Source organism: Taudactylus pleione, unplaced genomic scaffold, assembly GCF_031769625.1.
Source record: "Taudactylus pleione unplaced genomic scaffold, aTauple2 ptg001123l, whole genome shotgun sequence".
In the NCBI taxonomy this organism is placed as follows: Eukaryota; Metazoa; Chordata; class Amphibia; order Anura; family Myobatrachidae; genus Taudactylus; species Taudactylus pleione.
Genome location: NW_028285524.1, coordinates 1,394,297 through 1,421,388, shown reverse-complemented (window position 1 = coordinate 1,421,388; position 27,092 = coordinate 1,394,297). Strand labels below are relative to the sequence as shown.

The 27,092-nt window shown below is 43.3% G+C and overlaps 2 protein-coding genes across 6 annotated transcripts in view; one reads left to right on the top strand and one right to left on the bottom strand.

The window, feature by feature from the left end:
* Window positions 1-13,389, bottom strand: part of TTC4 (tetratricopeptide repeat domain 4) — a 47,950-nt gene extending 34,561 nt beyond the window's left edge. Inside the window, exons 1-2 of one of the 3 annotated variants that reach the window (XM_088461871.1) lie at window positions 13,182-13,389; window positions 11,270-11,397 (exon numbers count right to left, since the gene is read on the bottom strand). In XM_088461871.1, the coding sequence (XP_088317997.1) occupies window positions 11,270-11,374 (105 nt within the window). In that variant the 5' untranslated portion in view covers window positions 11,375-11,397; window positions 13,182-13,389. Of the gene's footprint in view, window positions 1-4,495; window positions 4,511-11,269; window positions 11,398-13,181 lie in introns of those variants that run through there. The other 2 variants (XM_088461872.1, XM_088461873.1) reach the window with 2 other exon arrangements.
* PARS2 (prolyl-tRNA synthetase 2, mitochondrial) lies at window positions 13,360-26,713 on the top strand. 3 transcript variants are annotated; one of them, XM_088461868.1, is made up of 2 exons: window positions 13,360-13,448; window positions 25,203-26,713. In XM_088461868.1, the coding sequence occupies exon 2, from the start codon at window positions 25,215-25,217 to the stop codon at window positions 26,601-26,603; it is 1,389 nt and encodes a 462-aa protein (XP_088317994.1). In that variant the 5' UTR covers window positions 13,360-13,448; window positions 25,203-25,214; the 3' UTR covers window positions 26,604-26,713. The 3 variants fall into 3 exon arrangements, with proteins under 3 accessions (XP_088317994.1, XP_088317995.1, XP_088317996.1); XM_088461869.1 differs by having other exon boundaries at window positions 13,429-13,517; XM_088461870.1 differs by lacking the exon at window positions 13,360-13,448 and adding an exon at window positions 14,632-14,650.
* Window positions 26,714-27,092: the final 379 nt, after the last annotated feature.

Below are 27,092 nucleotides of genomic sequence, written 5' to 3'. Positions count from 1 at the left end.
GATATCCGGAATACCCGAGGAGCCTAGCCTCTAGGACGACACCTGAAAGAAAGTATACCATACCTAATGGTAAATTCTTGCAGATAAAAACTTCCGAGCTCTTAGCATGGACAGAGCCCCTGTTAACTATAGAGCTGGAAAAACTCCTAGACCTTAAGAGGGCAGTCTCCACCGCCACACCGTCAAGGACAGACAACCCAGGTCTGGGTATCAGCCAGGATCCTGAGACAACAGGTCCGGGCGTAGAGGCAACAGCTTCGGAGTGTTAACTGAGAGGCTCCGAAGATCTGAGTAATAGTGCCATCTGGCCTACGCTGGAGCTATCAGCACGCTCCGTGCCTCCTTCTTGCTATTACTGGAGGAAGAAGGGATAACGGAGGGACGAGGTACACAACTTGGAAGGTCCACTGGACCTACCTACGTCTATCAGAAGAGTCTCATCTCTAAAAGGCTCCACTTGTTCACCAGAAGATTGAACACCTCCTGATAAAGAGGACATTTCCCTGAATGCACGTCTTGACGGCTGAGAAAGCCTGCTTTCCATCTGAGGATTCCTGAATGAACACTGCCGATGACGGCAGGGATATAGCCTTCCACCCAAGCCAGAATTCGGGACACCACTTAGTGTCGCCTGACTTCGGGAACCTCCTAGGTGGTTTACATAAGCCATCATGATGGCGTTGTCAGACTGTACCTGCACGGTATTTCCGTGGAGGACCTGTCCTGCATGCTGGAGAACCCTGAATACTGCTCAGAGTTCTCAGATATTTATGGGAAGCGCAAAAACTACTGGTGTCCACCTACCCTGGAACAAGTGTGGACCTGTCACTGCTTCCCAGCCACGGATACTGGCGTCCGTCGTCAGAAGGACCCTGTCCGCAATCCCAAAGGGGGTGCCCCTTGTTTAGGTGAGCTTTCTGCAGCCACCAGGCCAGAGAGAGACAAACCTCCGGGGAAAGCCTATTGACTTTATCCTATGGGGCAATCCATCCCATCCGGAGAGGATCAAGTTCTTTAGAGTGAAGCTGGGTACTCTCCACCATGTCGAACAGCGACATCCTGGAACCCAGGAACCACATTGCCAAGTGAATAGACACTCGGCGACTCTGCAGGCAACTGCGTACCTTTGCCTGTAATGCAGAGATCTTTTCCTCAATCACAAAGATCCTCAGATGTTGGGATATGGAGCATACTCTGTGAAGAATCAGAGAGGACCATTTCCAGTTTATCAGTCAGCCCTAACGTAGCAACACAGATATTGTCCGTTGCATATAGCACTGAAGTATCTCTGGAGACCGTGGTAACAACAGGAGGTCACTCGGATAGGGTAACAAGCGGACCCCCTGCATCCGCAGGTGGGCTGCCATAACTACCATGACCCTGGTAAACCGTGAGGCGCGGAGGCCAGACCAAGGGGCAATGCCAGAAACTGGAAATGCTTATCGACCACTGCAAACCTGAGGAAAACACTGGTGTGCTAAGAAAAGAGGGATATTCAGGTAGTCACCCTGAAGATATCCAACGACACCACAAAATTCCCAGGCTCCATTGAATGATGGAATGCAGGGTCCCCCTCCCGAACCGAGGAACCCTTAAGAATTTGTTGAAGGATTCGAGGTTGAGAATGTCCTGGTAAGACCCATTGAGTGTCTGTACCAGAAAGAGGATGGAGTAATACCTCGTTCCCCTTTGGGGCAACGGAATAGGTACTATAACTCCTGCCTGGAGCATAGAGTGTAACACCCTCAAAAATTACAGGGCCTTGTCCTGAATTGACAGAAGACCTGTAACGAAAAACCGTCTGGGAGGCTTTTACCGGGAGGAGAGGACATACCTTCAATAAAATACTTCTCTTACCCCAGTGTCCGTGGTGGTCAGACACCAGCACTGGGCGAACTGGAGAAGCCGGCCTCCAACTCTGGGGGCTCCCGAGAGGAGGCCCGTCCCGTGAGGCTGAAGGCTTATAGTCCAACTTGGGAGTAGGATGTCTTGTACTCCAAGCTTGTTCTTATGGCTGAGCAGATTTCCTGGCTACTGACTGTCTTGGAAAGCTGTATTTTAGACTTACCCTGGCCTCACAGGGCCGAAAGACAAAGTCCCAGACCCTGATGGGACTGTAGCCGATGGCAGACACGCAGACGTAGCTGCTGCCTGCAGGGCCACAATTGCGTCCAGACGAGGGCCGAACAGGACTTGTCCCGTAAAAGGCAAAGCATTCCAAATGGAATCTGCGTCCGCTTTCCAAGAGCGCAACCACAGGGAGCGGCAAGCCGCTACTGCTGCCGAGGAGATTCTGGAAAGGAGTAGGCTATATGTAAGACCGTCTCATTATGAGCGTGGCAAAGTCTCTGAGAATTTGCCACTATCCACCTGCTGTGCTGGAGAGTCAGTGTGCAGAGATCCAGTTACCTACTCAGTGTTCCATGGCTCTGGCCCCCCAGCACACGGCCATAGCCGGCCTGGAAGCCCCTCCAGCAAGGGAATATTGGATTTTAGATATATTTGCACCTTGCAATCTGGAACCTCCTTCAAAGAGGACCTGGAGGGCACGGGCAACGTAGCACTCCTCACTAGGCGTGTAACATGAGAATCTACCCGTAAAGGTAACTCCCATTTGGAAATGCAATTATCCGCAAAAGGGGTATGCAAAAGGTCAACCGTTTTTGAGGCTGGAACCGCTTACCCGGATTTTCCACGCCTCCTCTAAATGATCCACCTGACCAGATAGAGGAATTACAGTGGCAACACCCTTATCCTTAAAGAAGGCATATTTGGATTTAGCCACGGGGGATATGTAATAACCAAAGCCGCACGGACTGCCCGTAGAAGGCCAGGTATATAGACTTTAGACCCAGACTACGCCTCCTTTGCACTAAGGGGCTCGTGTCTGAAAAAGTCAATAATGTCACCGTCATCAGACGTTATGTCTTTACCCGTCTGAGACCCGAAAGGCCGTTTAGAAGGCCGAAATGGTGACTCCCCCTGTAAAACGTCCATCAGGTGCTATACCATTTGGACCATAAATTCACCCACACAGGCTCCTGCGAGACCTGGGGGGGCGAAAAACAGGATACACTAGGGTACCATCAACTGTCCAGGAACCCCTGCATGTGATGAGACCACCACAGGCTGCGATAACCCCTATGGGGAAACGCAGGGGGCGTTGCCCACAAAGGCTGTAAGCATCTTAGCCAGCCGAGGGCGGTCCCCTTTTTTGTGCAGGCACAGTGACAGAAATGGGGCGTGATATATAATACAACATGCCCTCCTAAACCCTCAGCGTCTACATATCCCTCCGCTAACTGCACATGATATCAGTACATTATAGCTGGAAGAGGATATCCTCATTCACTTTCCGACATGAGGAGTGTGAACGGAGCGTATGTGACCTCCCACACAGAAAAACCACGTTTACTGTGAGGTAATAAACACCCTGTGACACCGCACCGCAAGGGCTGTAGCAGAAGAACAGGGATAGGAAAAGGCTGACAGTCAGAAATGAAAGTACAGGCAAACAGCGCTAGCATTTAAGTCACAAACAATGCACAGATAACATCCTGCATTACAAGCACTGCGATCAACTACACAGACCAGAGCCTGGTAGGAAACAGTGCTGCATACACTGACCTTAATTGAAGGAGAGGTATGCGGGGGACCCGGACCGCAATGGCATCTGTATCAGCTTCCAGCAGCATTTGCCATCCCCAGCACATGTAGTGAGAAAATGGCCACCGAGGAGCAGAGAGAAGGCAGGGCCCGGGGGAGGAGCGCTGACACAGCCCGCTCAGACCGCTGTGGAATGGCACTGTGCAGCGGGGGAGACGCCGGCTGTGAGACAGGGAAGGCGTTCTCCCCTGGCGTGCTATTAACCCCTGGGACGCCGCGCTGTACCGCACATGTTGCGGCCCGCTGTCCCTGGTGGTCTAGTGGAAGGCGCAGGATCAGTACCTGGCCCCACGCGCAGCTGGTCCCCAGGGAGCCCCCTGCCTGGGGACCAAACAGGACTGTGTTACCGGCGGGTGCCCACCGCGGGACCCCGCCACTTACCTTGTTCCCCGTGCATCCGGCCACAGTCCAGGTAGCCAGGGATCACCGCTAGCTGTGACCCCAGCTACCTACCAGCATCCCCGGATCGGTACCGGCGTTCTGGTACCGGCGGAGTGTAGGAGTGACAGCATGGACGTCAATACTGACTGTCCTATGCTGGAGCACTCTAGTTGTGCAGCCACAGCTGTGAAGAAATATTCAGGGGCCTTAAAAAGACCCCCTCTGTACGGTGCGACTGGTCCGGCCAGGCACCTAGGAAAACGGAGTGGCCTGAGGCTCGGGGGCGGGGTATAGGAGAGGGACCCCAGTGCATCCTGGGAGGCTGAAAATTTAACTCTGTGGTGCCTGGATGTCTGCCGCCATAGCCTATACCCCAAGGTATCCTGTGGATACCCTATGGACCCTGAAGTAGAAATGATCTGTACAGGTTGCAAGTTTTTGGACTCACACTAGGGTTATGCCTGGTGATGTCAGCAAGCCTCACTGGCATGATATGCTTTGTCTTCTGAGCTTTATGTCCTATATCAGCCCTCTTGTTCATTGTAAACCTTCTGTAAGATCTGCGGTGTCTAATGGAAGTGGGAGAACATTTTCCATCACACTTTACTTTTTCCCACTTTCCTTCTTTTCTGAATAGCATTTTTTTAAAAAAACCCAAGAAGGGGGAAAGAAAAAGTTGTCTACAGTATGGCGCACAGAAATGTATATAGAAAATAAAAATCAATCTTTATTGGATATACATTAAAATGCCCCAACATGGGACATAGCCAGCGAAATAGAGGTTAAAAATAGAAAAAATAATAATATAAAGAATGTGAAGATAACTGAAATACGTGAAAAATAAAAATTAAATAAATCCCTTGCTGTGTGACTGTATTATTATTCCTGAGTCATTATATGGGTGAAACTCAGAGTCAAGATGTCACATATACATGCAGGTGTTGATTGTAAATAATTTTAATTGGACATTAGGTAAGTGAAAAAAATCTTTGTGTCTTTGTCCTGATGTACAGGCAAATTGAGAAATCTCAATTATTATATTATGGAAGATTTTATTATTCACTTACTATCTCAACATAATATTTTATCCAATTAATGCATATTATTTAACATGTGTGCTTATTGCCACTATATAGTTATTCACTGTGAATCGCTCCACTGTTGATGTAATTATATATTGTGTCTATTAATTGGTTATAGACCTCATGAGAGCAATATTAATTGGAATAAGTAGAGATTTAATGAAATTAATTCACAATATTCTTGCAGAATAGTGACATCAAATTAACCACAATGTGGGTGAAATCCCACTGTAAGCTAAGCTCATCTCAAACATAGGTATATTCATAAGGTCTCTTACGCATTGTGAGTACCCTTCAGATCTATTACTAATATATGGTGAGCTAGCATAGAAATCATACTGTGATTGTATCGTACTGTGATTGAATAAATTGCTGATATGGTAGCTGTGCTACAAATGTTTCTTCACATGGATACAATCTTGACAGGTGTGGGTTTCAATTGACAACAGAGTTTCTACATAACCGCGTGACTCATATTAACGTAGGATAACATGGTGTAAACTAATTATATCATCATACATTGGTATTATAACTTCTTTAGTTCACAACACATGTGGTACACACAGCGGGCGTGCCAAAGCGCGTTTCGCTGTGAGTCAGCTTTGTCAAGGCAAGCCGATTGCTATTACTGCCTCACACTATATTCCTAATCACAAACCAATCAAAATCTGTTATCCGGTCACGTGATTGTCCCGACCAATCAAAGACCCTTTAGTATTATTGTTAGCAGTCCTGTCTCTCATCCAATTAAACAGTTCGTTTCAAACACTCCTCATAGTGGGTGTGTAATTATCTACCAATAGGATTACAGATATATCGTGTTAATGATAAATGTTTATTATTAAGTATTATAGCCACAAATGGGCGATATGAATATAAGAAGAAGGGGGAACATCATAAATAGTTATACTAACTGGTAAGTATAGATGTATTTCTCCAAACGTTAGTACATAGAAAGCATCATAATTAAGAAGATGGTAATCCCGATATATACTATTAACAAAAGTTAAAAATAAGATGCAGTGCAATCACTCCTCATGGTGGGTGTGTATTACTCTACCAATAGGGTTACAGATATATCGTATTGATGGTAAATGTTTGTTATTAGATGTTATGGTTACAGGTAGGCAATATGAATATTAAAGGAAAGGGGAACATCATAAGTAATTATACTAATTGGTAAGTATAGGTGTATTTGTCCAAACGTTAGTACATAGACAGCATCATAATTGAAAAGATAGTAATCCCGACATATAATATTAACAAAAGTTAAAAGTAAGATACAGTGCAAACCCAGAATATAATAATACATCAATAGAATCAATATATTGATGAAATGTAATTGAACAAAAAAGAGAATAGGAAATAAGAAATGTATCAATAAATATGGTGAATATCATGTACCTGTGAAAAAGGAGGGGGGGGGGGGTTTGTGAATATGGTCATATATATGAAGATATAAAAATATAATATCTTAAGACTCAAAGCTTTAGCGAATCCAACAAGGTTAACCCATCTGTCAACCGTAAAGAAAAGAAAAAAAAAAGGGGAGTGGTTAATGAAAATAAATATAAGGTAGAATAAATAAAGTGATATGGTGAATAGTGCATGCATGCGAAGATCAAGTATATATAAAGAGTGATATGTGTATACATATATGTATGTGTACATATATAAATATACGTGTGAAATCTCCCGGTTATATTATATATTCATAAGTGAGAATTATGAGGAACTAAGTGAAGTGAATAATAATTGGTTGAAGTGTGAAGAAAAAGGGGGGGAAAAAGATAAATGGGGGAAAAAAAATAAAAATAAGAAAAATTGCAGTGGGGGAACGGGGACATAAACAAAATCTAATCCCTCCCTGAGATATCTTTAAACTCAGAGCCGGACAGACCAGGTAACGTGACCCGTCCTCCAACTACAGGAAAAAAATATAAATAATGAAATAAAAAATAAAAATGTATCAGAATAAGTGAAAGAGGGGGTCGGTGATAGTCCCCCCCACACAACCCGAGATATATTTAAACTCGGATTGGGGAAGGAGGGCAGCAGCACCCTCAACAGAAAAAAAGAGAGAAAGGGGGACAAAGAGATAAATATATATATTAGTAAATATATATTACTTATATTACACATAAAAATTAAATAATATAATGATGGTGATGTCAGGACAAGTAACTGCCAACCATCACCTACAACCCTCGGGAACCTTTAAAAGAAAATGGTATTAAGGAAAAATTGGCAGCGAAGGAGCAGAAATATAGACAGAATCTACTCCTTCCCTAAGATAGTATGAACTCAAAGCCAGAGGGACCGGGTAAGGTAACCCGTCCCTCAGCCATATAAGAAAAATAAATAATAAATTGTAAGTTGGATAAAACAATAACAATTAAATAAATGGGGGAGGGGGTCGGTGACAACCCTCCCAAACCCAAGATATGTTTAAACTCGGGGTGGGGAGGGAGAGCAGCGTCACCCCCAATAAAGGGTCCTAGGGTGCTGGAGTGTGACGGTTGATAGTTACTTTTCCTGGCAGTCTCATTATCATTTTATCTTCATTCATAATATAATGAATTAATATAACTTAATATATAATATATTCTTATCTATTTATTTTTTCTTTCCCCCCCCCCTCTTTTCCCCTTCTTTCTTCCCCCTCTTCTTTATTGGGGGTGTCGCTGCTCTCCCTCCCCACCCCGAGTTTAAACATATCTCGGGTCTGATTCAGACCCACTCGCGAGCGGCTGTCCGCTCGCAAGTGGGTCGATGTTATGGACTGAGCATGCGCACGACAGAGGGAGCTCCGTCGTGCGCATGCGCCAGACGCGACGAGCGAAGGAAAGTCCTTCGCTCGTTGTGTCCGATCAAAGGGGGCGTGCTGTCAATGTTGATTGTTTGACGGGAACGCCTCCCGTCAAAAGCCGGCCCACTGACATCACTAGTGATGTCAGTGGGAGTGATTTTGGCTCTGATAGAGCCAAAATCACTCCGGAGCTTGCGGTTGAAAACCTCAACCACAGGCTCCGGCTCGCACCGTCGCGACCATCACAATGCACGCTCGTATAGCCTGTGGGTGGTGACCCACAGCTATACGAGCGTCCAGGAGGACGCTCCATGAAAATGGAGCCCGGCCCTCATTCAGAGCGTGCGCTCTGCTCAGAGCGTACGGCTCTGAATGAGGGCCTCTGTCTATATTTCTGCTCCTTCGCTGCCAATTTTTCCTTAATACCATTTTCTTTTAAAGGTTCCCGAGGGTTGTAGGTGATGGTTGGCAGTTACTTGTCCTGACATCACCATCATTATATTATTTTATTTTTATGTGTAATATAAGTAATATATATTTACTAATATATATATTTATCTCTTTGTCCCCCTTTCTCTCTTTTTTTCTGTTGAGGGTGCTGCTGCCCTCCTTCCCCAATCCGAGTTTAAATATATCTCGGGTTGTGTGGGGGGACTATCACCGACCCCCTCTTTCACTTATTCTGATACATTTTTATTTTTTATTTCATTATTTATATTTTTTTCCTGTAGTTGGAGGACGGGTCACGTTACCTGGTCTGTCCGGCTCTGAGTTTAAAGATATCTCAGGGAGGGATTAGATTTTGTTTATGTCCCCGTTCCCCCACTGCAATTTTTCTTATTTTTATTTTTTTTCCCCCCCTTTTTCTTCACACTTCAACCAATTATTATTCACTTCACTTAGTTCCTCATAATTCTCACTTATGAATATATAATATAACCGGGAGATTTCACACGTATATTTATATATGTACACATACATATATGTATACACATATCACTCTTTATATATACTTGATCTTCGCATGCATGCACTATTCACCATATCACTTTATTTATTCTACCTTATATTTATTTTCATTAACCACTCCCCTTTTTTTTTTCTTTTCTTTACGGTTGACAGATGGGTTAACCTTGTTGGATTCGCTAAAGCTTTGAGTCTTAAGATATTATATTTTTATATCTTCATATATATGACCATATTCACAAACCCCCCCCCCCCCTCCTTTTTCACAGGTACATGATATTCACCATATTTATTGATACATTTCTTATTTCCTATTCTCTTTTTTGTTCAATTACATTTCATCAATATATTGATTCTATTGATGTATTATTATATTCTGGGTTTGCACTGAATCTTACTTTTAACTTTTGTTAATATTATATGTCGGGATTACTATCTTTTCAATTATGATGCTGTCTATGTACTAACGTCTGGACAAATACACCTATACTTACCAATTAGTATAATTACTTATGATGTTCCCCTTTCCTTTTATATTCATATTGCCTACCTGTAACCATAACATCTAATAACAAACATTTACCATCAATACGATATATCTGTAACCCTATTGGTAGAGTAATACACACCCACCATGAGGAGTGATTGCACTGCATCTTATTTTTAACTTTTGTTAATAGTATATATCGGGATTACCATCTTCTTAATTATGATGCTTTCTATGTACTAACGTTTGGAGAAATACATCTATACTTACCAGTTAGTATAACTATTTATGATGTTCCCCCTTCTTCTTATATTCATATCGCCCATTTGTGGCTATAATACTTAATAATAAACATTTATCATTAACACGATATATCTGTAATCCTATTGGTAGATAATTACACACCCACTATGAGGAGTGTTTGAAACGAACTGTTTAATTGGATGAGAGACAGGACTGCTAACAATAATACTAAAGGGTCTTTGATTGGTCGGGACAATCACGTGACCGGATAACAGATTTTGATTGGTTTGTGATTAGGAATATAGTGTGAGGCAGTAATAGCAATCGGCTTGCCTTGACAAAGCTGACTCACAGCGAAACGCGCTTTGGCACGCCCGCTGTGTGTACCACATGTGTTGTGAACTAAAGAAGTTATAATACCAATGTATGATGATATAATTAGTTTACACCATGTTATCCTACGTTAATATGAGTCACGCGGTTATGTAGAAACTCTGTTGTCAATTGAAACCCACACCTGTCAAGATTGTATCCATGTGAAGAAACATTTGTAGCACAGCTACCATATCAGCAATTTATTCAATCACAGTACGATACAATCACAGTATGATTTCTATGCTAGCTCACCATATATTAGTAATAGATCTGAAGGGTACTCACAATGCGTAAGAGACCTTATGAATATACCTATGTTTGAGATGAGCTTAGCTTACAGTGGGATTTCACCCACATTGTGGTTAATTTGATGTCACTATTCTGCAAAAATATTGTGAATTAATTTCATTAAATCTCTACTTATTCCAATTAATATTGCTCTCATGAGGTCTATAACCAATTAATAGACACAATATATAATTACATCAACAGTGGAGCGATTCACAGTGAATAACTATATAGTGGCAATAAGCACACATGTTAAATAATATGCATTAATTGGATAAAATATTATGTTGAGATAGTAAGTGAATAATAAAATCTTCCATAATATAATAATTGAGATTTCTCAATTTGCCTGTACATCAGGACAAAGACATAAAGATTTTTTTCACTTACCTAATGTCCAATTAAAATTATTTACAATCAACACCTGCATGTATATGTGACATCTTGACTCTGAGTTTCACCCATATAATGACTCAGGAATAATAATACAGTCACACAGCAAGGGATTTATTTAATTTTAATTTTTCACGTATTTCAGTTATCTTCACATTCTTTATATTATTATTTTTTCTATTTTTAACCTCTATTTCGTTGGCTATGTCCCATGTTGGGGCATTTTAATGTATATCCAATAAAGATTGATTTTTATTTTCTATATACATTTCTGTGCGCCATACTGTAGACAACTTTTTCTTTCCCCCTTCTTGGGGCTTTTTGAATATATACGTGTATTTGTCTCTTGGCAGCACCCCTCACCTATCAAATCATTGGAGGGTTATCCATAATATTATTGTGTGCAGATGTCTATGTTCCTTTGTATTATCTTCTGAATAGCATTTTGTCAGAATTGCTCTATACATTATTACCGTATATAAAAAGTAGCATGTTGACAAATAATGTAAATTGCACGATACACGGACAATTATATTGATATCATTCAATGCACAAATGACAAAAGTGACTCAGTCTTACCTCCTCCCATTTGTCCTCACTAAATGCTCCTTTGTACTTCTGGGTTTGGAATTTATCCATAAACTGGTCCATGACCTCATCATCCTCTGGGGCCTTGGGATCCATGACAGCAACCAACCTTCCCGGTCCTGTACAATACTACAGTGAGAACTGGCTTACAAAGCACTGACACCCGCTGAGCTATTAGCTGTACTAGGAGACCACAACATTATATCTAACTATAAAGTATGGCTTGAGCGAAGATAGAGGGGACTTGGATTTTGTAGGTGGTCTGAGTCCTGTTCCGTCACAAGTACATTGTAATTTTTTGTTTTGCAACAATTACGATCTTTTTTTTTTACTAGAATCGAGTTCAAAGGAGCGTACACACGTAACGATTTTTTGAACGATTTAACTATAACGACGTTGATATCGTTAAATCGTTTAAAAAATTGTTAATTTTTGGGGGTGAACGCTGAACGATAATCGTTCAAGCGCGCTCCTGTTTGTAGTTCATCGTCCATTCTGACTGTCCAACATATTTCATTCAGAAAATCGTTCGTGTTGTACAGAATGAACCTATGAACGATGTGCATTCACTGTATGCATGATTAAAAAATCGTTCATGAAAATCGTTGCCAAAATCGTTCATTAATTTAGCAACCAACAATTTTTGTAAACGATTTTCGTTCACTCTTTCAAGGGAAAATCTGAACGTTGGTTAATAAAATCGTTAAGTTGTGTATGCAGCTTAAGCTTTAACTAATTTACGACAAAAGAAAGCTCTAGATTCATTATTCAACCTTATTCATGGAATGGGACTTAGGGCCTGATTCAGAGCCGGACGCAATTAGCGCTCGCTCATCCTGAAAATAGGGGTGGCAATTCAAATGAACTGTTCGCTCTTTGCGGTCTGTTCACGCCTCTAGGTCTGAACGAGCGAACAAAACATCACTCGGAGCGAACGAGCGGCCGCTTACGAGCGGCTCTGAATCAGGCCCTTAATTTTAAATGTATCCAATGGCCCTATTTCTTGTAAGGGGCATTGAGCAAATGTGTCTGGGTGACAGTACCATATTTTGCTGTTTAATAGAACAGAATAATAAGAAACACACTTGTAGTCTGGTTCTGAAGAGTATGTGAATTAAAACCAGCACACAAAATAACACTGCAACCAATAACGTAATCGGAGTGTATGTGAATAGCGTTAATGCAGAACACTGGAGCCAAATGAGGACAATGGGATCTTATTAGTAATTCATCTTTGTGTGTGTATATATATATATATATACACACACACACATAAAATGTGTTAGTATGTCTGTGCCGTCTGTAGGCAGCACAAATGTCCAGATGTGCACACATATTAGTAAAAAAGTGAATGATCTACAGCATCACGATTAGGATCTTAGGACTGTACAAAGATGAGATACTGTGCAAATGACAGGGACCAGGTTTAACAGAACTGCTTAGACACAGATGTAAATGATCCAACTATACAAAATAAATTTGTTTTTACTTAAAAGTGTCCAGAATTGCTTATTTCATGGGACCAGAGAGAGCAGCAGTAAAACACACATCTGTCTCTATAAGCGGAAGAATAGGGACTGTCTGAAACTTACAGGAGGTTAATGTGAAAGGGAAACTGCTTTGGTAGATGGGAGATGTGTACAAATAAAAAGAAGAGTCAAAGTATGTGGTCTATTAATCCGATACAAATGCAGGTCAGGTCAAGTATATTAATCTGATACAAATGCAGTTCAGGTCAAGTATACTAATCTTATCTAAGCAAGAAGTAGCTACACAACTGTGGCACTCCAATTGCTGTGGAACTACAAGTATCAGCATGCCATGTCCTGTCAGATTTGGACAGCTGGGGAGCCACTGCAAACCTGTTGTGTACACTGATGTGCAGGCTGTAATAGCCTCCTACCTCCAATGCCTCCCTTCTTATGGCAGCTCAGGTATTTTGATGTTGCTGCCCCGCTGTGCCCCCAGCAGCCCCACAGTCACAGTCAGCAGCTTGGTTACAGCTAGATCCCCTGGCTTCCCCCCAGGAATGTCGTTTCAGGTAGAGCTTATTGTCGCACATGTCCTAGTGTGCATCGCTATCTTTCTTCCCCCAGAGTACTTCCGGCAGCACTTCCGGGTCCTCTTACCCTTGCAGTTTTTGTGATTGAAATATATAACCGAGTCTGTGGTAAGCTTAACCGGGCTGGGAGAGGGTACAGCGGGTAGACGTGCTTACTGGTTCCCAAATGTACTATAAGTAAGTGTAATGAGATATATTACTACTCACATTGTCATCATTCTCAGCTGAGCACATGGATGACAATCACAAGCCAACATGGGCCATTCACAAGTGGGATAATGACATAACATTCTGCTGTCATTTCCACTTGCAGTAATTAGAAATGCATTCACCTTTCCTAGCAGCTTGCAATAATTGTATTATCCATTCATTGCAGCTGGAAATGAAGTGAGGAAACCATTCACAGGGAGACATGGGTCATAATGAAACCTGGCTCCCTACCCTGGAATCCTGTGTCATTCTTTTCTCCCCAGCCCTTTCCTTCTAGATTGCTTTTCCTTCTCTGGGAATCTAGCAGCATTTATCTTATATTCATCATTATGAATTAAGTGCTATATTCATCCTATATTCATTATTATGAGTTTAGTGCTTTGTGGTATTTATAGCTGTGGGCAGAAAATTAGGATTTATGCAAATTTATTTGTATCTGAAAGTCTGACAAAGCCTCTGGGAATGCACAGAAAAGTGTAATTTCAGTAATATAATTATAAAATGTCAAGTTGTTTTTTCTTTTAACAGCACATTACCCGTTTTTTCCTGTGTGCAATTTCCAACATCTGTCCTATGATATAGTGACAGGAAATATCTATGTAATTAGCAAGAAAGCATCTGTCTTTTATGAACGGACAGAGTTTTGGACCTAGCTCCACCAAATTTGGCAGGGTGGTGTAGTTTGACCAGGATTAGGTTTTTGCCTCTGGGTTTAAACTTTGTCAGGGCCACACATTGTCAGACAATCCCTAAAAATGGAGACACCCTTAAATTACAATGGTTTCATGGATGCAAAAGTATCCTTTGAGAAAACATTATGACTCATGCAAGTTCATATAAAATCCATAGTTAGTCCTTTTTAAAATGACCATATATATTAGTCAGCCCTCTGTGTTTGCATGCAAGGGCATAACTAGAACTTAGTAGGCCACATAGCAGGATCTTAAAATCCCCATCCCCCTCCACAGCCTGTTCATTTTATCCCACAAACAGCCCATTCAGCTTATGCCACACAGTAGGGTTGGGTAGGGGATGCCGGTGGTAGCGGACAGAAACCTGACGCCTGCATTTCGACAGGGTTAGGACACCGACACCTGTTGGTAAGTATCCTAAACCTAACCTCTGCCTCTAGTGCCTGTGCCTCACCCTAAAACTCACCCTAACCCCTTTACCTACCGTCTGGATCCTGGTGCCGAGATTCTGACTGATGTCGGGATTCCGGTGCTGGCATTCTGAGCGCCAGCATCCCGACAGCTTGGAAAATAACTACATTCCCCTTATACACATTATGCCACACAGTAATGCCCCTTACATTTACCACACAATTAGCCCTTTACAGATTATGCCACATAGTAGTAGTGCCCCATTTAACACATTTTTCCACACAATAGTAGTGCCCCTTATACATTATGCCCCCCCAGCAACTCACCTACCCGTGCCCCTCCAGCAGCCTCTCACCTCTCCCTGTGTGCCATCGGCATTCTAAGTGCCGGCATCCCGACAGCTGGGAAAATAACTACATCCCCCTTACACACATTATGCCACACAGTAGTAGTGCCCGTTATAGTTTTCCCACTAGAAAGCGGATAGGGTGCTGGGGTTGCTGGCCGGCGCTTTTGCGGAGGTGTTGGGCTTCTTACAAATGTGCTGGGCTTCCCCCAAGCTCTCTCCTCACAGTGAATAGATGTTGTGAACACCGGACGGTAATCTGCCACCGCAACTTTTCCCACCCACAGGACACTGCAGCCCGCAGATGGCGAAGGCTAAGAGCAGGCTGTTTTAGCAGGGTGCCACTAAAAGGGCAGGGTGCATTTTGCCCATAAAAAATCTGCTAAAACAGCCTAGCAGGAACACTACCCTTACACATTATGCCACACAGTAATGCCCCTTACACATTATATCACACAGTAAAGCCATTTACATATGTAGTAGTGCCCCATATAACACATTATTCCACACATTTTGCCCCCCCCCAGTAACTCCCCTCCCCGTGTCCATCCAGCAGCCTATCGCCTCCCCCTGTGTGCCATCAGCAGGTGGTAGATTTGGTGCTGGGCCGCCAGCTAATTGCATCTGGCGCACCGGCAGTTATAGTGCCACATGTAATATGTTGCAAATTGGTAAAAGTGATTTTATTTTTATTTAATACACAAAACCAGGCTTGTTTTACCATTAGAAAAATTGTAGATTTAAATCTGGCTGTAAAATTGCAGAAAAAAAGTGCTACTTTTACCAATTCACAACCAGTTATGGTGTATTATGTAGTGATCAATTTGAATCAGTTCTAGTGTATTCTGCAGGACATTAATAGGAGCCAGTTATGGTGTATTCTGCAGGGATCCAGTCATGGTATACTATTAATATGGACCCGGCTTATACGGAGTCACATTAGGAAGCCAGACATATGCTGTATACTGCAGAGTAACTATAGGAACCAGGCATGGTGCATTTTGCAGGGTAAGATTAAGGGCTGGATATGGTGTATTGTGCAGGGTAACAATAGGAGCCAGGCATGGTGTATACTGCAGGGTAACATTAGAAGCTAGGTATGTTGTATTCTGCAGGGTAACGTTAGGAGCCAGGTATGGTGTATTCTGCAGGGTAGCAATAGGAGCCAGATATGGTGCATTCTGCAGGGTAACAATGGGAGTTAGGCATGGTGTACTCTGCAGTGTAATATTAGGAGCCAGGTATGGTGCATACTGCAGGGTAACAATAGTAGTTAGGCATGGTGCATTCTGCAGGGTAACAATAGTAGTTAGGCATGGTGTATTCTGCAGGATAACAATAGGAGTTAGGCATGGTGCATTCTGCAGGGTAACAATAGTAGTTAGGCATGGTGTACTCTGCAGGGTAACAATAGGAGTTAGGCATGGTCTATTCTGCAGGGTAACAATAGGAGTTAGGCATGGTCTATTCTGCAGGATAACAATAGGAGCCAGGTATGGTGCATTCTGCAGAGTAACAATAGGAGCCAGGTATGGTGCATTCTGCAGAGTAACAATAGGAGTCAGGTATGGTGCATTCTGCAGGGTAACAATAGGAGTTAGGCATGGTGCATTCTGCAGGGTAAGAATAGGAGTTAGGCATGGTGTACTCTGCAGGGTAACAATAGGATTATGGTGCATTCTGCAGGGTAACAATAGGAGTCAGGCATGGTTTATTCTGCAGGGTAACAATAGGAGTTAGGCATGGTGCATTCTGCAGGGTAACAATAGGATTTAGGCATGGTGTACTCTGCAGGGTAACAATAGGAGTCAGGCATGGTGCATTCTGCAGGGTAACAATAGAAGTTAGGCATGGTGCATTCTGCAGGGTAACAATAGGAGTCAGACTTGGTGCATTCTGCAGGGTAACAATAGAAGTTAGGCATGGTGCATTCTGTTGGGTAACAATAGAAGTTAGGCATGGTGCATTCTGCAGGGTAACAATAGGAGTCAGACTTGGTGCATTCTGCACGGTAACAATAGGAGTTAGGCATGGTGTACTCTGCAGGGTAACAATAGGAGTCAGGCATGGTGTATACTGCAGGGTAACATTTGGAGCCTTGTATGGTGTATTCTGCAGGGTAACAATAGGAGCCAGATATGGTGCATTCTGCAGGGTAACAATAGTAGTTAGGCATGTTGTATACTGTAGGCTAACAATAGGAGTTAGGCATGGTCTATTCTGCAGGATAACAATAGTAGTTAGGCATGGTCTATTCTGCAGGATAACAATAGGAGTTAGGCATGGTGTGTTCTGTAGGCTAACAATAGGATTTAGGTATGATGTACTCTGCAGGGTAACAATAGGAGTCAGGCATGGTGCATTCTGCAGGGTAACAATAGGAGTTAGGCATGGTCTATTCTGCAGGGTAACAATAGGAGTTAGGCATGGTGCATTCTGCAGGGTAACAATAGGAGTCAGGCATGGTGCATTCTGCAGGGTAACAATAGAAGTTAGGCATGGTGCATTCTGCAGGGTAACAATAGGAGTCAGACTTGGTGCATTCTGCAGGGTAACAATAGAAGTTAGGCATGGTGCATTCTGCAGGGTAACAATAGGAGTCAGTCATTGTGCATTCTGCAGGGTAACAATAGGAGTCAGTCATTGTGCATTCTGCAGGGTAACAATAGGAGTTAGGCATGGTGTACTCTGCAGGGTAACTATAGGAGTATGGTGCATTTTGCAGGGTAACAATATGAGTCAGGCATGGTGCATTCTGCAGCGTAACAGTAGGAGTATGGTGCATTCTACAGGGTAACAATAGGAGTTAGGCATAGTGTACTCTGCAGGGTAACAATAGGAGTATGGTGCATTCTGCAGGGTAACAATAGGAGTATGGTGCATTCTGCAGGGTAACAATAGGAGTCAGGCATGGTGCATTCTCCAGCTTAACAGTAGGAGTATGGTACATTCTGCAGGGTAACAATAGGAGTTAGGCATGGTGTACTCTGCAGGGTAACAATAGGAGTATGGTGCATTCTGCAGGGTAACAATAGGAGTATGGTGCATTCTGCAGGGTAACAATGGGAGTCGGGCATGGTGCATTCTGCAGCGTAACAGTAGGAGTATGGTGCATTCTACAGGGTAACAATAGGAGTTAGGTATGGTGCATTCTGCATGGTAACATTAGGAGCCAGGTATGGTGTATTCTGCAGGGTAGTATTAGGAGCCAGATATGGTGCATTCTGCAGGGTAACAATAGGAGCCAGGCATGGTGCATTCTGCAGGGTAACAATAGAAGTTAGGCATTGTGCATTCTGCAGGGTAACAATAGGAGTCAGGCTTGGTGCATTCTGCAGGGTAACAATAGAAGTTAGGCATGGTGCATTCTGCAGGGTAACAATTGAAGTTAGGCATGGTGCATTCTGCAGGGTAACAATAGGAGTTAGGCATGGTGTACTCTGCAGGGTAACATTAGGAGTATGGTGCATTCTGCAGGGTAACAATAGGAGTATGGTGCATTTTGCAGGGTAACAATATGAGTCAGGCATGGTGCATTCTGCAGCGTAACAGTAGGAGTATGGTGCATTCTACAGGGTAACAATAGGAGTTAGGCATAGTGTACTCTGCAGGGTAACAATAGGAGTATGGTGCATTCTGCAGGGTAACAATAGGAGTATGGTGCATTCTGCAGGGTAACAATAGGAGTCAGGCATGGTGCATTCAGCAGCGTAGCAGTAGGAGTATGGTGCATTCTACAGGGTAACAATAGGAATTAGGCATGGTGTACTCTGCAGGGTAACAATAGGAGTATGGTGCATTCTGCAGGGTAACAAGAGGAGTCAGGCTTGGTGCATTCTGCAGGGTAACAATAGGAGTCAGGCATGGTGTATACCGCAGGGTAACATTTGGAGCCTTGTATGGTGCATTCTGCAGGGTAACAATAGGAGCCAGATATGGTGCATTCTGCAGGGTAACAATGGGAGCCAGATATGGTGTATTCTGTAGGCTAACAATAGTAGTTAGACATGGTGTATTCTGCAGGATAACAATAGGAGCCAGGTATGGTCTACTCTGCAGGGTAACAATAGGACTTAGGCATGATGTACTCTGCAGGGTAACAATAGGAGCCAGGCATGGTGCATTCTGCAGGGTAACAATAGAAGTTAGGCATGGTGCATTCTGCAGGGTAACAATAGGAGTTAGGCATGGTGCATTCTGCAGGGTAACAATAGGAGTTAGGCATGGTTTACTCTGCAGGGTAACAATAGGAGTATGGTGCATTCTGCAGGGTAACAAGAGGAGTCAGGCATGGTGTATACTGCAGGGTAGCAATAGGAGCCAGATATGGTGCATTCTGCAGGGTAACAATGGGAGCCAGATATGGTGCATTCTGCAGGGTAACAATGGGAGCCAGATATGGTGCATTCTGCAGGGTAACAATGGGAGCCAGATATGGTGCTTTCTGCAGGATAACAATAGTAGTTAGGCATGGTCTATTCTGCAGGATAACAATAGTAGTTAGGCATGGTCTATTCTGCAGGATAACAATAGGAGTTAGGCATGGTCTATTCTGCAGGGTAACAATAGGAGTTAGGCATGGTTTACTCTGCAGGGTAACAATAGGAGTATGGTGCATTCTGCAGGGTAACAAGAGGAGTCAGGCATGGTGTATACTGCAGGGTAGCAATAGGAGCCAGATATGGTGCATTCTGCAGGGTAACAATGGGAGCCAGATATGGTGCATTCTGCAGGGTAACAATGGGAGCCAGATATGGTGCATTCTGCAGGGTAACAATGGGAGCCAGATATGGTGCTTTCTGCAGGATAACAATAGTAGTTAGGCATGGTCTATTCTGCAGGATAACAATAGTAGTTAGGCATGGTGCATTCTGCAGGGTAACAATAAAAGTTAGGCATGGTGCATTCTGCAGGGTAACATTTGGAGCCTTGTATGGTGTATTCTGCAGGGTAGCAATAGGAGCCAGATATGGTGCATTCTGCAGGGTAGCAATAGGAGCCAGATATGGTGCATTCTGCAGGGTAACAATGGGAGCCAGATATGGTGCATTCTGCAGGATAACAATAGGAGTTAGGCATGGTCTATTCTGCAGGATAACAATAGGAGTTAGGCATGGTGTATTCTGCAGGCTAACAATAGTAGTTAGGCATGGTCTATTCTGCAGGATAACAATAGGAGTTAGGCATGGTGTATTCTGCAGGGTAACAATAGGAGTTAGGCATGGTCTATTCTGCAGGGTAACAATAGGATTTAGGCATGGTGCATTCTGCAGGGTAACAATAGGAGTCAGGCATGGTGCATTCTGCAGGGTAACAATAAAAGTTAGGCATGGTGCATTCTGCAGGGTAACAATAGGAGTCAGGCTTGGTGCATTCTGCAGGGTAACAATAGGAGTTAGGCATGGTGCATTCTGCAGCGTAACAGTAGGAGTTTGGTGCATTCTGCAGGGTAACAAGAGGAGTTAGGCATGGTGTACTCTGCAGGGTAACAATAGGAGTTAGGTATGGTGCATTCTGCAGGATAACAATAGTAGTTAGGCATGGTCTATTCTGCAGGATAACAATAGGAGTTAGGCATGGTGTATTCTGCAGGCTAACAATAGTAGTTAGGCATGGTCTATTCTGCAGGATAACAATGGGAGTTAGGCATGGTCTATTCTGCAGGATAACAATAGGAGTTAGGCATGGTGTATTCTGCAGGGTAACAATAGGAGTTAGGCATGGTGTATTCTGCAGGGTAACAATAGGATTTAGGCATGGTGCATTCTGCAGGGTAACAATAGGAGTCAGGCATGGTGCATTCTGCAGGGTAACAATAAAAGTTAGGCATGGTGCATTCTGCAGGGTAACAATAGGAGTCAGGCTTGGTGCATTCTGCAGGGTAACAATAGGAGTTAGGCATGGTGTACTCTGCAGGGTAACAATAGGAGTATGGTGCATTCTGCAGGGTAACAATAGGAGTATGGTGCATTCTGCAGGGTAACAATAGGAGTCAGGCATGGTGCATTCTGCAGCGTAACAGTAGGAGTTTGGTGCATTCTACAGGGTAACAATAGGAGTTAGGTATGGTGCATTCTGCAGGGTAACAAGAGGAGTTAGGCATGGTGTACTCTGCAGGGTAACAATAGGAGTTAGGTATGGTGCATTCTGCAGGGTAACATTAGGAGCCAGGTATGGTGTATTCTGCAGGGTAGCAATAGGAGCCAGATATGGTGCATTCTGCAGGGTACCAATAGGAGCCAGATATGGTGCATTCTGCAGGGTAACAATGGGAGCCAGGTATGGTGCATACTGCAGGGAAACAATAGTAGTTAGGCATGGTCTATTCTGCAGGATAACAATAGGAGTTAGGCATGGTGTATTCTGTAGGCTAACAATAGTAGTTAGGCATGGTCTATTCTGCAGGATAACAATAGGAGTTAGGCATGGTCTATTCTGCAGGATAACAATAGGAGTTAGGCATGGAGTATTCTGTAGGCTAACAATAGGAGTTAGGCATGGGGTATTGCCAACAATAGGAGCCAGGTATGGTGTACTCTGTAGGGTAACAATAGGAGTCAGGTATGGTGCATTCTGGAGGGTAAGAATAGGAGTTAGGCATGGTGCATTCTGCAGGGTAACAATAGGAGCCAGGTATGGTGTACTCTGCAGGGTAACAATAGGACTTAGACATGATTTACTCTGCAGGGTAACAATAGGAGCCAGGCATGGTGCATTCTGCAGGGTAACAATAGGAGTTAGGCATGGTCTATTCTGCAGGGTAACAATAGGAGTTAGGTATGGTGTATTCTGCAGGGTAACAATAGGATTTAGGCATGGTATATACTGCAGGGTAACATTAGGAGCCAGGTATGTTGTATTCTGCAGGGTAACATTTGGAGCCTTGTATGGTGTATTCTGCAGGGTAGCAATAGGAGCCAGATATGGTGCATTCTGCAGGATAACAATAGTAGTTAGGCATGGTCTATTCTGCAGGATAACAATAGGAGTTAGGCATGGTGTATTCTGCAGGGTAACAATAGGAGTTAGGTATGGTCTATTCTGCAGGGTAACAATAGGAATTAGGCATGGTGTATTCTGCAGGGTAACAATAGGATTTAGGCATGGTGCATTCTGCAGGGTAACAATAGGAGTCAGGCATGGTGCATTCTGCAGGGTAACAATAGGAGTTAGGCATGGTGCATTCTGCAGGGTAACAATAGGAGTTAGGCATGGTGTACTCTGCAGGGTAACAATAGGAGTTAGGCATGGTGCATTCTGCAGGGTAACAATAGGAGTTAGGCATGGTGTACTCTGCAGGGTAACAATAGGAGTTAGGCATGGTCTATTCTGCAGGGTAACAATAGGATTTAGGCATGGTATATACTGCAGGGTAACATTAGGAGCCAGGTATGTTGTATTCTGCAGGGTAACATTTGGAGCCTTGTATGGTGTATTCTGCAGGATAACAATAGTAGTTAGGCATGGTCTATTCTGCACGATAACAATAGGAGCCAGGCATGGTGCATTCTGCAGGGTAACAATAGGAGTTAGGTATGGTCTATTCTGCAGGGTAACAATAGGAATTAGGCATGGTGTATTCTGCAGGGTAACAATGGGATTTAGGCATGGTATATACTGCAGGGTAACATTAGGAGCCTTGTATGGTGTATTCTGCAGGGTAGCAATAGGAGTTAGGTATGGTCTATTCTGCAGGATAACAATAGTAGTTAGGCATGGTCTATTCTGCACGATAACAATAGGAGCCAGGCATGGTGCATTCTGCAGGGTAACAATAGGAGTTAGGTATGGTCTATTCTGCAGGGTAACAATAGGAATTAGGCATGGTGTATTCTGCAGGGTAACAATAGGATTTAGGCATGGTGCATTCTGCAGGGTAACAATAGGAGTCAGGCATGGTGCATTCTGCAGGGTAACAATAGGAGTTAGGCATGGTGCATTCTGCAGGGTAACAATAGGAGTTAGGCATGGTGTACTCTGCAGGGTAACAATAGGAGTTAGGCATGGTGCATTCTGCAGGGTAACAATAGGAGTTAGGCATGGTGTACTCTGCAGGGTAACAATAGGAGTTAGGCATGGTCTATTCTGCAGGGTAACAATAGGAGTTAGGTATGGTGTATTCTGCAGGATAACAATAGTAGTTAGGCATGGTCTATTCTGCACGATAACAATAGGAGCCAGGCATGGTGCATTCTGCAGGGTAACAATAGGAGTTAGGTATGGTCTATTCTGCAGGGTAACAATAGGAATTAGGCATGGTGTATTCTGCAGGGTAACAATAGGATTTAGGCATGGTGCATTCTGCAGGGTAACAATAGGAGTCAGGCATGGTGCATTCTGCAGGGTAACAATAGGAGTTAGGCATGGTGCATTCTGCAGGGTAACAATAGGAGTTAGGCATGGTGCATTCTGCAGGGTAACAATAGGAGTTAGGCATGGTGTACTCTGCAGGGTAACAATAGGAGTTAGGCATGGTCTATTCTGCAGGGTAACAATAGGAGTTAGGTATGGTGTATTCTGCAGGGTAACAATAGGATTTAGGCATGGTATATACTGCAGGGTAACATTAGGAGCCAGGTATGTTGTATTCTGCAGGGTAACATTAGGAGCCTTGTATGGTGTATTCTGTAGGATAACAATAGGAGTTAGGCTTGGTCTATTCTGCAGGATAACAATAGTAGTTAGGCATGGTCTATTCTGCACGATAACAATAGGAGCCAGGCATGGTGCATTCTGCAGGGTAACAATAGGAGTTAGGTATGGTCTATTCTGCAGGGTAACAATAGGAATTAGGCATGGTGTATTCTGCAGGGTAACAATAGGATTTAGGCATGGTGCATTCTGCAGGGTAACAATAGGAGTCAGGCATGGTGCATTCTGCAGGGTAACAATAGGAGTTAGGCATGGTGCATTCTGCAGGGTAACAATAGGAGTTAGGCATGGTGTACTCTGCAGGGTAACAATAGGAGTTAGGCATGGTGCATTCTGCAGGGTAACAATAGGAGTTAGGCATGGTGTACTCTGCAGGGTAACAATAGGAGTTAGGCATGGTCTATTCTGCAGGGTAACAATAGGAGTTAGGTATGGTGTATTCTGCAGGGTAACAATAGGATTTAGGCATGGTATATACTGCAGGGTAATATTAGGAGCCAGGTATGTTGTATTCTGCAGGGTAACATTTGGAGCCTTGTATGGTGTATTCTGCAGGATAACAATAGGAGTTAGGCTTGGTCTATTCTGCAGGATAACAATAGTAGTTAGGCATGGTCTATTCTGCACGATAACAATAGGAGCCAGGCATGGTGCATTCTGCAGGGTAACAATAGGAGTTAGGTATGGTCTATTCTGCAGGGTAACAATAGGAATTAGGCATGGTGTATTCTGCAGGGTAACAATAGGATTTAGGCATGGTGCATTCTGCAGGGTAACAATAGGAGTCAGGCATGGTGCATTCTGCAGGGTAACAATAGGAGTTAGGCATGGTGCATTCTGCAGGGTAACAATAGGAGTTAGGCATGGTGTACTCTGCAGGGTAACAATAGGAGTTAGGCATGGTGCATTCTGCAGGGTAACAATAGAAGTTAGGCATGGTGCATTCTGCAGGGTAACAATAGGAGTTAGGCATGGTGCATTCTGCAGGGTAACAATAGGAGTTAGGTATGGTGTACTCTGCAGGATAACAATAGGAGTCAAGTATGATGTATTCTGCAGGGTCCAGTGTGATATTTTTAGTGTTACTGATTTGTTTTTGTTTAGACCTATTCTTCTGCAATTTCTACATGATCTGTTTTTATTTGTATTCTCTATATTGGAAAGATTAGTTTCATTCTATAATTTTTCATAAAAGTTGCTAAAGAAAACTCCACCCAAATATGTACATTCATGTAACGCTAAAATGTCCCTAGTTCCACAGGGTTGCAAAGTGTCTAATTTAATGCAGTGCTTCCAAATTTCTTCTGTCTATGATCCAAATGAAAGTTACGATTAAAGGTGTTGGAGGGGGTGAGTATCTTCAGTAATTCAAATAATACATTTTAGGATGATTATTATTTAATTGCTCCTATCATCAAATTTCATATGCTTCATTTTATTCTGTTGCTGTTTGTCTGTAATCAGAGTATCTTCTTTAAGATACGTAAACATTTTAATAGTCTTGAGAGCTAAAACCATTCACTCATCCATATCTTGTACTTGTCTTAACAGTGAGGGCTTGTGATGGTGAGACTGCTGAGAATACCACTAAGCCACCTAGTGGCCAGCAGAACACATCACCATGGCTCGGACAGAGGAAGACGCCAGCTGCTCTCCAGGGTTTACCAACCAGGGAGCCTGTGGAAGGAAAATTCCTCTGAACTTCCACACAAAACAAATGAACCCTCCAGCAAAAGCCAAAGACTCATGTTTAAAGCAGGCTTAATCCGGCCCTCTAGTCCAGGCTGTTTCCACTACCTTCCCTACACTGTGAGGTCAATGGAGAAACTCATTCGACTAGTAGATAAGGCAATGCAGGAGATCGGAGGACAGAAGATCAATATGACTACTCTTTGCTCAGCGGAACTGTGGAGACAGAGTGGACGTTGGGATCTAGTTGGAAAAGAACTGCTGTGTTTGAAGGACAGGCATGATCAGGAGTACTGCTTGGGGCCCACCCATGAAGAGTCTGTTTCCCACCTGATTGCCACAGAAGGAGGAATCAGTTACAAGCGGCTTCCTCTGCTGCTCTACCAGACCACACGGAAGTTCAGAGACGAGAAGAGGCCCTGCTTTGGCCTCCTGCGTGGCAGAGAGTTTTACATGAAAGACATGTATACATTTGACATAACAGAGGAGGCAGCCTATCAAACGTACAGTAATGTGTGTGAGGCCTACTGTAAACTTTTCGGCGACCTGGGTCTGAAGTATGTCAAAGTGCAGGCAGATACGGGAAATATTGGGGGCAAAATGTCACACGAGTTTCACCTCCCTGCAAATATAGGCGAGGACAGGTTGTTTGTGTGTGGGAGCTGTGAGTTTGCAGGTAATGTGGAGGTCTTGGAGCCAGACAAGAAGGACTGCCCCATGTGTAAAGGCGAGCTGGTGGAGAGCAAGGGCATTGAGATAGCGCATACGTTCTACCTGGGTACTAAGTATTCTCATGTGTTTAATGCCGTCTGTTACGATTCTCAGAACAAGCCATCGGTAGCGGAAATGGGGTGCTATGGCATTGGCATTACAAGACTGCTGGCAGCATCTATAGAAGTACTCTCTACCGAAGACGATATTCACTGGCCAAGTCTTATAGCCCCATACCAGATTTGTCTCATTCCCCCCAAAAAGGGAAGCAAGGAGATGGCGGCATTATCAGCCGCAGAAGAACTTTATGACGCTATATGTGCAGTTCCTCATATGAGAGACGAGGCTATTTTAGATGACCGGGACCATTTAACTATCGGAAAAAGGGTCAAAGAAGCCCACATGATGGGTTACCCATATGTTGTTGTGGCCGGCAAAAAGGCCTCAGAGAACCCCCCCCAGTTTGAAGTGCACTGTCACAGAACTGGCACCGTCCAGTTCCTCTCCAGGGAAGGAGTCCTAAACTTTACACAAGGAATTCAGGTGATCTAGATCATTGTGTTTGCATCATATACAACAATTGTACAAAGTATACTCCGTGGGACAATTGTTAAATTGAATAAACAGCTTTTTTTTATGCCCTTAACTCATTGAGCAATACCATTTCCACAGCAAACTTATTTTTCTTGTTATTTCAATTCAAATGTTTTCAGAATACTGAGTCAAATGTTTTTTTATTCTTTCAGATAATAAAAAATAGTTTGGGAAACATTTTAGAATAGCAAATGACCAGAACCATTATGTAAGAAACTGGTCATTTTATGAAATAAGCAATTTTCCAAATATTCAGATGTGCACCTTACATTCAGGGGCCACATTTAGTGTTAGGACAAAATCCAGATAAAAGGTTTGTGCTCATCTCAGAATTGCAATGTAAAACTAAAGCATCATTTGTGTGCTATATTAAAAGCAGACAATATTATCTCTTCATGCCAACCACAAAAATTGCCTGTGCTCCCCTTGTACTTTTAATATGATTGG